The 13,020-nt window shown below is 34.8% G+C and overlaps 2 protein-coding genes and 1 pseudogene across 2 annotated transcripts; all 3 read right to left on the bottom strand.

Moving 5' to 3' along the window:
* Positions 1 to 656: 656 nt before the first annotated feature.
* On the bottom strand, positions 657 to 950 carry LOC124843787 (indole-3-acetic acid-induced protein ARG2 pseudogene; annotated as a pseudogene).
* Positions 951 to 5,480: 4,530 nt separating this feature from the next.
* On the bottom strand, positions 5,481 to 9,954 carry MSRA5 (Peptide methionine sulfoxide reductase family protein). Its single transcript, XM_047320613.2, has 4 exons — positions 9,382 to 9,954; positions 7,858 to 7,970; positions 7,614 to 7,758; positions 5,481 to 6,140 (listed from the first exon to the last, which is right to left on the bottom strand). The coding sequence occupies exons 1-4, from the start codon at positions 9,694 to 9,696 to the stop codon at positions 5,943 to 5,945; spliced, it is 771 nt and encodes a 256-aa protein (XP_047176569.1). The 5' UTR covers positions 9,697 to 9,954; the 3' UTR covers positions 5,481 to 5,942.
* A 1,291-nt stretch (positions 9,955 to 11,245) lies between these two features.
* On the bottom strand, positions 11,246 to 12,740 carry LOC124843782 (large ribosomal subunit protein uL2x-like). Its single transcript, XM_047320599.2, has 2 exons — positions 12,238 to 12,740; positions 11,246 to 11,750 (listed from the first exon to the last, which is right to left on the bottom strand). Exons 1-2 carry the CDS (start codon positions 12,675 to 12,677, stop codon positions 11,408 to 11,410), a joined length of 783 nt encoding a protein of 260 aa, XP_047176555.2. The 5' UTR covers positions 12,678 to 12,740; the 3' UTR covers positions 11,246 to 11,407.
* Positions 12,741 to 13,020: the final 280 nt, after the last annotated feature.

The following is a 13,020-nucleotide window of genomic DNA, read 5'->3' as shown; positions in this document are numbered from 1 at the left end:
GTTTGGGTCATTCGGTTGACTTAGCCTAGACAACTCGGTTGGCTTCTTATTTCAGGGGGAGCTACCTGTAAAAGATACTCCGACGCTCAAGTTAGGCGTGAATTTGAAGAACCTTGGTTCTTAGTTGAGTATTTAGTGAAGGATTATCACTATTGAATGTTTGAGTGTTATGAAGTGTGAGTTGAACGTACTTGGCTTTTGTCCTCGACCTTATATTTATAAGTTGTCTCACGGACCTAATCTAGCACGAATCCAATAAAATAAAAATAGGGAAGTTACTCCCTCCACCACCACACACTACTCCCTACACCTCTCCATTCCTATTTTGCCTTTAATAAACAGATGTCAACATCCATGAACGTATATCGACATTCGTTTGTCCTTCTACGAATGTTGACATCCGTTGTATTGACATCCGTCCAACCACATGTAGTGTCGCAGCCCATACGTGCCCCAACCCACGAATGTTGACATATGCCGCTTGAAACAAAAAGCAGTCTGAAAAATATAAAATGAGATAAGATTACAAAATATTTCAATTCTAATAAACTCCTGTTATTGGTGATTATGAGGATTTCTAAAACTAAAACTAACAAAAACACTTGATCGAACTGAAAATCTACGTAGAAGAAAAAAAACATAATTTTTTTTTTAGATTACGAAGATGGTTTGTTGGACATTTTTGGCAAAAACTTAGCACGCAATTCAGCAACGTCAATGTCATTGATGTTAAGGGGTTTGTAGAAGCCAATTAGAGGATCTGGAATCCACCAATTGTTCTCATTCGACATTTTCTCTTCTTCCTCTGACTTTGGTCGCATTTTGCTGTTACTCATGAAATCTGCAACTTTTGATACAACAACGTAAGCATGTCTGATGGTGAAGCAGTTTGAAATTTCTGACATAGCAAAAGAAGAGAAAAGTTTAACAGTGGTGAAAGATGAAGCCATTGATGGTGTTGAAAAATATTCAACGTGAACGTAAATCTCCCACGATATATTATCGCAACAGAGGAACAGGGAACAAAAATCTCTCTCTAATTTGTACATAAGAAGATTTTAAAAGTTTACCAGTTGATAACAGATATACTAAGGGAATGGTGAAAAATTCTAGTTAACAATATCACAAGCTATTTGTCAACAAAGAAGAACATCAATCTTTCATTACACTCGTAGTTGTGTACATGATCCAAACTTTCGATGCCAATAAAAATGTTGTCCAAAACAAGGTCAGATAATTACAACGATGGTTGCAAAGGAAAGAAGCGAATCAAGTACCCAACTCTGGCATTTCAAGTTCTTTTCCCATCATCAACCGACACCGTAAGCAACCCATTTCAAAGACTCAATTTTTCCACCATGTACTCAGAAAATTCTTCAACCCAACCTTAATCACGCACGACAAAACCCGTTTTGTTTTTGAACCAGACCCTCCACTTTCCCACACCCCTTCTTATGATTCCTCTTGTGCTCGAGTGTGGTAAAAGCAATAACGTGATGTAGAGGTGCCCACAAGGAAAAATTCGGAATTTTGATACCTGCATAGCTTAAAGTGAAGCATCTAATCGGAGATAGTGTGGTCATGCCAGCAGAGGAGCATGGCTATGCAGCGTCCAGTCGCGGCGGTGAACGTTCATGTGGCCACCAAGAGCTTGGGCGGAGCGGAACTCCCCTCTGCAATATGTGCAAATGTAGGAACGTGGAGGTGTAGGGGTAGGGGTGTAGAGATATTTAGAGTTTTAGAAAAGTGAATAAAATTAAATTAACATAAGGTATTTTTGGAATAAAATAAATAATGGAGAGGTGTAGGGAGCATTTGGGTGGTGGAGGGAGGAACTCTCTAAAAACAGACTTACCTTTAGATTTGGTCAGTTTCCTATAAACAACTTATCGATATCTTTAATCAGATATCTTTGATTATTTTATCATCTGCTGGACTATTGACCCAATAACTTAAACGTTGGCCCAATTGTGGCCCAATCTTTGACCTGGTTGACTGTAGTTGATGAACTAAACGATCCTGAGTGGATGGACCGAACGGTGCTGAATGTTAACCGTTCGTTCTCCACTAGATACGATACATATATAATTATATTTAGTTTTATTCAATTTTGTTCTTATCAATTATTGGTAAATATCAATAATTATTATCGCGATTTTGTTTTTTGTTTTGGAAAGAGTGTGGCTGGTTTTGAAGGATTTGAAAATGGTATCAATAGAAAATTTACTAATTTTTTTTTTACTTTTTGTCAGAAAAACTAGGATCAAGGATGTAGTCTATTTTATGTTCTTATTTTTAAAACGTGACTTATACTGTAGTGGTGATGTAACAAATATACAAAAAGTTGATTTTTCAAAAAGTCAATGAAAAAGATTGGAAGACTTTGATTATCAATCATCATAGCATAAATGAATATGCCTTAAAAATTAAATTACGGACAAATATAACGAACAAAATATGTTATATTCTTATGAATTTGTTGATAAATTAAAGAATGTGAACTTGTACACCTGATATAAGTTGTTAAATATGAATGATAAAAAAAATATAAGTAAGCATTTTATTCAAATTCTAACATTCCCAAATAAATAAACTTAAAGACATTACCTTCAAAATTAGATCAAATAGTTTTTGCAATTGAACAAATAGTAAGTATTGGTAATATAAAATTGACAAATTATAAAGAATTCTTAAAACACGAGAAACCAAACTCCAAATACATTATAAGTTTTGAATCAAACCTTGTAGGACGATAAATTGTGATAGAATTATGTAGATTCAAACAGGAATGTTGCACCCAACAATGAAGGAAGGAAGAAATTTGATAGAAAGACACTATAATGTTATAATTGACAAAATTTTGGTCATTTTGTTAAAGAAGATAAAGGAAAGAGAGTGTTTTATGATGAGACTCAATTTACACATGTTGAATTATAATGTTGAAACTATGTTATTCATGCCAATTGTTATTTTTGATGAAATAATAAATATGTGGTATCTAGACATATGCTGCTAGAATTATATATATGATGAGTCACAAAGAATGTTTGTTATTATGGATGATAAGGTGAAAAGTGGAATCAATTCGTAGATATATGATCCATGAATGTTGAAGGCATAAACAAAGTAGAGTTTCAAAGAAAGGATAACCAACAATTGTTTTTTTTTCTTTTCATATTTCAACATGAAAAATAATTGACTCAACATAAGACAATTACTTGAAACGGGGTTTATGTCCATGAAGGATAATTGTATGAATTATGTTCATTTATAAATATGAATTTTAATATTGAACTTCACATTGATAAAAATAAAATGTTTAAAAATTATAATTAGTGATAAGAGTTGACATGACATCAAAAATATAGTAATTTTGAATTTCATAGTTGAAGTTATGTGAAAACCAGAAAAATGATAAATGGTTTGTCTAATATTGATATTCTAAAGCAATAACCTAGAAACTTATTTAAATTTGAGATGTTTAACATATAGGTTAACTATGTTTTTGTCCTTATATCAAATTTTGATCATATTAGGTTCATATACATAAGACATGCATTTAGTTCTTTTCATTCAACGATATTAACTATTTTTTGACGTGACAAACGAAAAATCACGTTAGATGCAATTCACAAATTTTCTTCTTGTTAATGTTTTACAAGGTTAACATGATTCTTCATTTATCATGTCAAAAAATAGTTAACATTGTTGGGTGAGAAGAATTGCATCCATGCATTTGTTAAGTATGGAAATTTGCTAAGATCAAAGTTTGAGACAGAGACAAATTGAAATTGTGTTATAGTTTAGGAATAAAAACATAATTAATCCCTAACATATCAAATGAAAAATTACAAGTGGTTTATTATGATATATGTGGACATAATCTTTAGGAAGTAATATATATCTTACTCTTTTTTTTGATGAATTTACTCCTTAAATCTTGATCTACCCATAAGAAAAATAGAAGTGTTTCACAATATTATAAAGTTTAAGTTGTTGATTGAAAAACATACGAGTAAAATATGAAGATTTTAATCGTTGGAGGTGGAAAACATAATACCAATGAGTTTAAGAAAAAAATTGTGATGGAAAGAGAGTTATTTATATGAAGTTATTGCATTCCTCTCACACCATAACAGAATGGTGTTGGCTAGAAGCATAAATAATGGAAAATATGTCAAATTATTTATAAGGAGTAGTAATACCTACTGTTACGCACACTCTAAACAAAAAAGTCCTGTAAAAAAGTTAATTGTGTGGAATTCATAGTTATATTAACTCAAATTGGCATGGAGCCAAAGGAAATAGAAGAAACATATGAAATTATGATTTCAAATTTAAGTTAGCAACAACTTTTCGGAGCTCATGAAGCTAAATTTTGTTTTTTTGTCAACATAAGGCTTAATGCATCTCTAGACCAATATCATGTGAATCAAGTTGGCTTGATGCTGTGATGAAGGAACATGCATTCGCACGTGGGAAAAATACATATATAAAATCAAAGTTTCATTTCTTTAAAGATCAAGTAAGCAAATAAAAGTTTAAACTTAAGTATGAGGAACAACAAGCGGACATAAAGAGTATCAAATTCAATGAAGTAAAAAACAAGTTAAAAGTGGTTTATTTTGAGAATTTGAAGTAAGATGGAGTATTGTAATTATTAAAATTCTATTTGTTGTTTTGTTAGACAGTTACTAAGTTAGGTGGGAAGAACTACCTTTTATAAAACATGCGTAAATGCAAAGACTTAGAACTTTTCTCGACCAATAAAATATATACAGTTTTATTTAGTTTCATCTTTTGTCAATTAGTGCTAATTACTAAAAATGTTTGGAAACTTCAACCATTTTCTTTGTCGAGAGTTGCACTTGTTGGCCAAATGGTCGATTCATGTTGTAAGAGGTTGGAAAACTTTTTCTATGTTCTGGTTAAATTTTTTATTAATGATTAAAATAATTGAGTACGTATTTAATTTTTTTATAATTGTCAGTATATTTATTAAAGAGAAAAAAAATATATTTACATTTGATCAATTTACTGTTAATAGGCAGTCAAAAATCTAAATTTAGAATACGTGTGAGTAAAATAAAAATAATTGTAAGATTAATAACATACTACTCTTAATTTTTCCTTTCTGATAATAAACATACATAACAGTCATTAAAGACTAAATATATGAGTAATTAATTTAATCATTAACAAAGTTTAAGGTATTCTTATGAAATTGCATTATATTAATACGTAGAAAATTTTGGGTTGGCTATGAAAATAAAAATACAAAAATGTAAATATTAAAAGATATGATTGAGGAAATTTCTCAATAATCATTTACAGAAGAGAACATATTGATTAGCTAATTCATATGGAGAAATTTCCTTCCATCAACCACATTGTTTAGAATAGAATAAAATAATTTAACTAGAAACTTCACTGGAAGTCCTAAAAATGCCCCACCCCCTCCTGTGCACTACAAGGGAGAAGAACAAACGGTGGTGGCAAAGCAACCATCCAAACGTGTGTACAGATTTATCAGTGCATAATAGAGTATGTTCCCTAATTACTTGCTTACAAATATAATGAATAATTCATAAAAATATTCTTTGAGCTTATAAAAAAAATTATAAGATTCTAAAGCAGGCACGAACATAATCGGCTACACTTCCCCTTGACTAATACCAAGCTGAAAATGACTAGTTTCTCTCTTGTCCTCATAATAAAAGAGAAAAGAAAAATACAAAGTTTCTTTTGAAGATGGAGGAGAGAAAAGATTTTACAAGTACAATAATCACAACACAATGGTTTAATCAGCAAGCACCCTCTTTTTTACTTCTAGCGCTGCAACTGATACAAGCTATTCAACAAACCTTTAGGTAATACTGAAGCGAAGCGAGTTAGTTGGATAACGGAATGTCGACAATCTGAGCAACTTCCCACGAGGCCAACTACAAATCTCTCAAAATTGGCCAACCCCTTTTAATAATATCATTGATCTTGGCATCAATACGCTTTTGGATATCTGGAGGGCAAAGCTCTGCTACATATCCATTCAATTTCGTTGCAAGGCTAGACCTCTCAAGCTCCTCGGCAGGAAGGTTGCCAATTAACTGAAGAAGAATGGTATTTTGCTTGAGTTCAAATTTCTGCATATTAAGAACAAAACAAGCAATATAAGTTATTTGATTTGATCTAGTGGGACATATCTTTGAAAGGCAATACTATAGTTTTCACCTGTTACAGAAATTTGTTTTAAGTAAAATTGTATAATGTTTCATCCAATGTAACATCAATCCAAGACTATGCATGTATGACCATTGAAATGCGAACAACTTCCATTCAATGCCCATACAACAGGTATCCTGGCAATTTCCAGCAGTATTTTTTTCCAAAATAACAACTCTACCAAATAAATAACTATTGCAATGTACAAACGATAAAATAAGCCTTTTATTTGTTGCTAAGCCTTTTATAAAGCTGGTTTTTTAGTTATCTAGAAGGGTGGTTGTCCCATATTCCCTCTTCTTCTTTCTCTTGCACACTACCTTTTTTTTCTGTACAAACATAATATAAGACCAACAAATAGCAAGAGACTCACAGGTACCATCCTGCTGTCTCTTCCGTTCACCATCTGAGCTCCGTCTGCTATCAGGATATCACCAATGAGATTAGGGTTTTGTGTGCTTCAATGAGCACGACACAACCCAATTAGTCGTGTGGCCAGAATCACAACCATACTTCCTCATGCGCCACCTTCTTCAGGTGTGAAGCCACACACTACCATCCCTTTGTTGGAACACCAGTGCATCTGCCCAGAAATGTTTGTTACCGTAGCCTAGTTCCTTATCTGTTCTCACCTCCATTTTTCCTCTACTAAAAAGGAGTAAATGTAGCCCTCCTCTGAAAAAAATGTGCTTTCTTCCTTTTTCACAAAACGGCTTCCTTATGTCTCAAACTCCCACCATTACAACAAAGAAACTAAAAATTATCTATCATGGGCTTCCTTTGTGGAACTTTGGTTCTTAGGTCAAGGTTACCATGATCTTGAGGCGCTTCTGATCACATAGTTGGTAATGCTTCTTTACTTTCTTCCATGTCATCCACCCCTTAAATTTCCTCATCTTTACCTTGGCAGATAAATGTATAGAATTGTTTCCAAAAGATTTGGTTAAGTTTCTCTTTACCACCTCAGAATCTAATTTCGTTTTATTTATATCCTTAACTGTCCATTCAACCTAATCATTTAATGTTGATGAATATCATTTAATGTTGATTCTTCTGTCATTCAGGAAAAAAGTTATGGCTAAGATGATTGGAAGAATATATGAGCCTCCGGGCCCCTATTATTGTGAAACAGTCATTTGTATTTTGCACTGTCGTTTTGTCCCCTACGATTGTACATGATCGGTTTAGCCATCCAAGTTTGTCAAAATTAAAACTCTTTGGTTCCAAGTCTTAAAAAATTAAAAGTGTTAGACCGTGAATCATGAGTCAGACAAACATGTTAGGTCTTATTTCCCAAACAAACTTAAAAAAGACGACATTTGATTTTTACTACCATTCACTCAAATTAGTGTTGTCGAACATCAATTGTAAATAAAAAAATTTGGAAACGAAACCTGGTGCTCTGACTCTGCAGGGTAAAATGTTCCAAGTTGTAGAATTTGAGTAGTCACAATGCTGCTTCTTGACCTGGTTTGCTCCTGCTCTTTGCTGACAGCAGCCATTCTTGCTTCTTCAGTTCCATTGACAAAAATAATAGATCTGCAAGGATACAGACATTGTTAAGTACATAACAGTCAGCACGACGTTGAATATGGGGAGGATCACAGAAATGGTAGTTGAGATCAGGACTTCTCCTACCTGTATTGTTTACCCACATCAGGACCTTGGCCATACACTTGCCTAGGATCATGGCTTGACCAAAAGATATCCAGTAGTTCCCTAAAAGTAATCTGCTGTGGATCATACTCAACCTGCATTGCAATAGCACCTCATAATCGCTAATTTAATTACGATCAACATCAACTCATCATAACAATAAATTCATGCAGTTATATCTGATACTAAGAAAATTTCTCCATTTGTTCAATATTATCAATATATAGTAGTCTACACGAATTCTAGAATCAAGACAACCATGACATGATAAAGCATGCAAGAGTACTATCTTTACCCGATCTATAGATAAAAACTTTTCTTTCATGAACAATGAATGAACATATGATTCCAAATTATTCAATAAATATCACAGTCCCCGCCATCCACAACTTCAAGTCAAATGATCACGAGTTCCTCCAAAACTTGACAGTTTCAGGTTTTATAAAATAATAAGGATCTACGTACAAATCAAACAAAATTATGGAAGACATTAGTCCGCCCATGGCTTTTGGGGCTTACAGACATAAAAGAAGACAAAATTTCACTCAGTCCTTGGTGGTTTGACACAGACTAACCTCTAGAACTCTTTATGCGACCTTTGCCACATGTGAGGACTTAGCATTTCTTTGGAAATAGAAGACCTTGAGCTGTTATTGAATTTGGTTGGATTCTATAGATGTTTCATGATTTCAACTCTAGCTAACTAACTTGGATACGATCACAATCTAGGAACAAGAAACATACAATACATAAGGGTCAAAATAAAAAACACAGAACAACTACTTAACAATCCTAAAAACCAGACATAATTATGAGATGGTTGAGTGTTGGGAATAAGTCAACCATTGCCAAAATCAAAAGTACACCAAAATATCCACATGATTCGATTGTTAGTTTACTTTCTTGAGTCTAAAGCACTCTGCACTATGTCAAAGGACATCAAACTCAGCAAGGTGGGTAACGACAAAACAATATCTAGACGAATAGAATGTTCTTGTTTCCACTGATAACTCATTTAATGAAAAGAAGAAAAGAGGTGGATAGCCAGAAAACTTATTCCATGAACTGCTACTAGGAAATACATAGAAAATGTGGGTAAGGTTTAACAATCAGCAAACACCACTCTAATTGCTAGGGTAGCAAATCTCACTCACCAATTATTTGATGAAACGTAATAATCTCAATCCAAAATATAAATGTATAGAAACTTTACCCGGTAAAATGAACTGAACTCTAGTATCATCAGAGTAGTTTCAACAAGAACGATTAACATAGTCATTTCAAACCCACATCACAGTTACTCATCCAATTCCAAGCTCTAGGAATTAAAATGGGATGTATCAGTGTTAGCAATTGATTAAAAGATCAACCTATAAAATGTGAACAACTTCACAGTTTGGCACGCATACGGACGTCACAATTTCAACCAATTAGTGATGGTAAGTCCATTTTATCATATAGTAAGAATAAGAGGCAACTGAGTGAGAAATTAGAGAAATTGGGAACCTTGACGGATTCGGCATGGTCACCCAAGCTTCGGTATTCAGGGTTGGACTTGGATCCGCCGGCGTAGCCGACGGTTGTACGTACAACGCCGGGCAAGCAGCCGAAGACGGCTTCGGATCGCCAGAAGCTTCCGAGGGCGAAGACGGCCACCTGCAAGCGCTGTTGGTCGGATTGGTCGAGGGCGGATTGGGAGACTCGATCGGGAAACCTGATGCAGAGAGCATTGTCGACGAGGAGGAGGAAAAGGACAATTAACACTGAGAAGACTTTATGATGATGATACGAACGGTTATGATTCCTCTCTGGAACTGCCATTTTGGCCACTCGCCCAGGCGTTGCGTTTTGTCTCTGCTAAAATACTACCAAGCGCACTGGGAACGAGTTTTCGTTGTCGTTTTAGGAGGTGAACGTGACAAAATGTCCCAACGCGCCTCCCACCCTCCACCTATATGTCGTTTTGATTACGCACTTCTGATTTCTCTCTATCGTATCATAGATGATAATATCAGGAAACAGACTATTCTAAATGTTGTTGTGGCCATATTTACAATTCAACACAAAAATGAGGTTTTTCAAATGTTGTTCCCGAGACTAAAAGTACGGGTTTTTAACAGCAACTCTGTGCTACGTATTTTAATTCTAAAACTCCATTTGTATTTCCTTAAACTTTTCATACAATAATGAGATAGTTTAAATGAGAAAAAAAAAGAGAGATCCCCTTCTGGTATAGAAACAGTGGTGATCACATGTAATAGTTTGAAGTAACTTTGAAACTGATCAAATCTAGCACCAAAAACTCTCGTAAGAGTCTTGTTTTTCTTTTTGAAGGAAAAAATTTCTTTTAGTATGAAATATAGAAATAGAGAGTAGTAAAAAATATCACACTTTTTACTATTTCGCATATTTTATTTTTCCCTTAAATATAATAAAAATACAAAATACTGAGGAAAGTGATAGTCTTTTTTCCACAACAAATGTATCAGTAAATTTATAATTATATAACTATCTGATTCTAATTTATTTATTTATAATTGTTTTAAATGGCAAGTTTTCCTTCTTTACGTTACTTTCTCTTCATCGTATTTTTTTACACTTTATTCATCTCTCTGTCCAACATTTTCTACCCCCACTTTCTTTCATTTCCTTCCTTACCAACAAAGGTAGAACAAGAGGATGCCATCTAAATTAATTACTATAAATACAGATTTTATCTTCTTAAAGAGGGTTACCTGTATCATCAAAGAAAATTGCAATTGTGTTGATTATATATACACACACATAGCATACTCATCATAAAACCTTTAGACGTTTTTACGTAGCCCGATCCCGTTTACATTTAAAGCAAAACGTACACAACAAAGCATCGGTGGTAATATTTTATAATCAATCACCTCTCAATCTATACACAACCCACACCATGAAAAGCTTAATAGTTGGATCCAAAAGAAGCCACATCATGAAAAGCTTAATTGTTGGATAAAAAAAAGCCAGATTTAAGGTATTCAATAATCATCAATACCGCCTAAGTATACAGTAAATTATTCTGGGTTTGGTAATATACTTTCCGCTCAAAATATAAACTTAGACAGAACTGTTAGAGCTTCCACGTCGTGTTCAACATTTTATGATTATGTACGGGATTCTATTAAAAATAAAGTAAATTGACTATCGTCGTTAAGTTCTAGAAACCAGTGATGCCTAACATATGAGGTTATTTAGAAAAGCTCAATAAAAGAGAATAAGGAGTACTTGAAATATTAGTTGTTAAGCACGGCAACTCCGAAAAGCTAGAAGGAATCCCGAAACAAACCCCTAGTGCCACCAGAACAATAACAGTGTCATCATGCAGCTATAGGACATGTAATTCAAACAAATATAAATGACCGTCTATTAAAAACTCCATGTTTTGGGCAGAAAATGGTTCTAAAAAGAGAGGACAAACAGATTAACATAACAATCTATGAGAGAAAGAAAAACAAAACTGAAAAACGAGCAATCAAATATACCAATCCTAACAACACTCTCCTTAAGCCTTATCGGCCTTGGCAGCAGTTGCAGCAGCTTGTCCTCTAAGACGACCAGTCCTCCTAGCGGCAATCAGACCAACCTTTTGACCAGGAGGAGCATCACGCCTGACAGTACTGGCATGACCAATGTGCTGGTGGTTACCTCCTCCGTGAGGATGCTCAACAGGATTCATAGCAACACCACGCACCTTGGGCCAACAATTCCTCTTCACCCTAAACTTGTGGTAAGCATTTCCAGCCTTAAGAAGAGGCTTCTCAGTCCTTCCACCACCTGCAACTTGCCCAATCATGGCTCTGCAGTCACTTGGGACAATCTTCTTCGCCCCAGATGGAAGCTTAATCCTATATCAAAGCCCGAACCACAATTAAACCAAACTCAAATCCCCCTCCCCCGAAATTTCAATGACAATCCAAGAACCATTATATCAAATCATAAAAATCATCAAACATTCCCATCACTAAATTATATATGATTCAATGCACTTTAATAAGAAGTGCTCTACCACAACATTCGAAATACACCAAACATTAATTAAAATTCATAAACCAATTCACCCAAATTCCCAACCTTCCTCGTCCATGAATTAAAGCTCAGGCTAAGCACTTCAATAAAACATTAATCCAGCAAGGTACAATCAACCAGCGACCAAATGCCCCATAATTACAATTACAACAAAAATCGAATTGCGAAAGACGGAATTATAATGTTCCGAAAACTTGCAAAATCCTAAACAATTCTACCCAAATCCTAAACCAGTAAATTGTAAATTATAATGAGCAATTCAAAATTGAAAATTCTAACATAACAACAAAAAACGCGGATACGAACCTAGAGGTGTCATTATCAGGGTTGTGACTGATAACGATGGCATAATCGCCGGAAGCCCTAGCAAAGACACCACGGTCACCGACATGGTGCTCAACGTTGCATATAACAGCTCCTTCAGGGATAGAGCGAAGGGGCAAAACATTACCAACTACGAGAGTGGCCTTCTTGCCACAGTATATGAACTGACCCGTATAAAGGCCTTCGGCGGCAACGAAGAGCTCGTTTTGCTTCTTGTATCTGAATGGGTGGCGGAAAGTCACCTTGGCAAGTGGGGCACCGCGGCCAGGGTCGTGGATGACGTCGGTAACGACACCCTTGAGGTAGCCATTCCGCTCCCCGAAGTCCAGGCTCCGGAAGCGAGCCGGTCCCTTGCGGTGGTGGGTGTGGGACTTGAAGACTGAGCCCGCACCCTTACGCTGCGCACGGATCACACGTCCCATTGCAGCTCTGCAGTGTTCGATAAACCTACCTTTGAGATGGGAAGAGAATTCTAGGTTAAAGGAGGCTTAGATGAGGCTATTACCAGTGCTAGGTTTCCTCTTTCTGGGTTTATGTCTGGGCCGGCCCAATTTAAATTAGTTCATAAATAAACATTTTACTATAATTACACTTTCAATGTTTTATTAATTTCATTCGGTATTACAGCGTACAAGTAAATTACTTAAACTAAAATTTCAAGATGTGGTTTGCTTTAAATTATATATTTAAACTCTCAATCAAAATCTAATCTAAATTTTGAGTTTAAAATAAAACAATTTATAAAAAAAATTGTTTATATTTTTA

Source organism: Vigna umbellata, chromosome 1 (genome assembly GCF_029865625.1).
Source record: "Vigna umbellata cultivar VRB3 chromosome 1, Vumbellata_1.0, whole genome shotgun sequence".
Taxonomy (NCBI): Eukaryota; Viridiplantae; Streptophyta; class Magnoliopsida; order Fabales; family Fabaceae; genus Vigna; species Vigna umbellata.
Note: the sequence above shows the minus strand (reverse complement) of the source record. Positions and strands in the feature narration are given on the sequence as shown.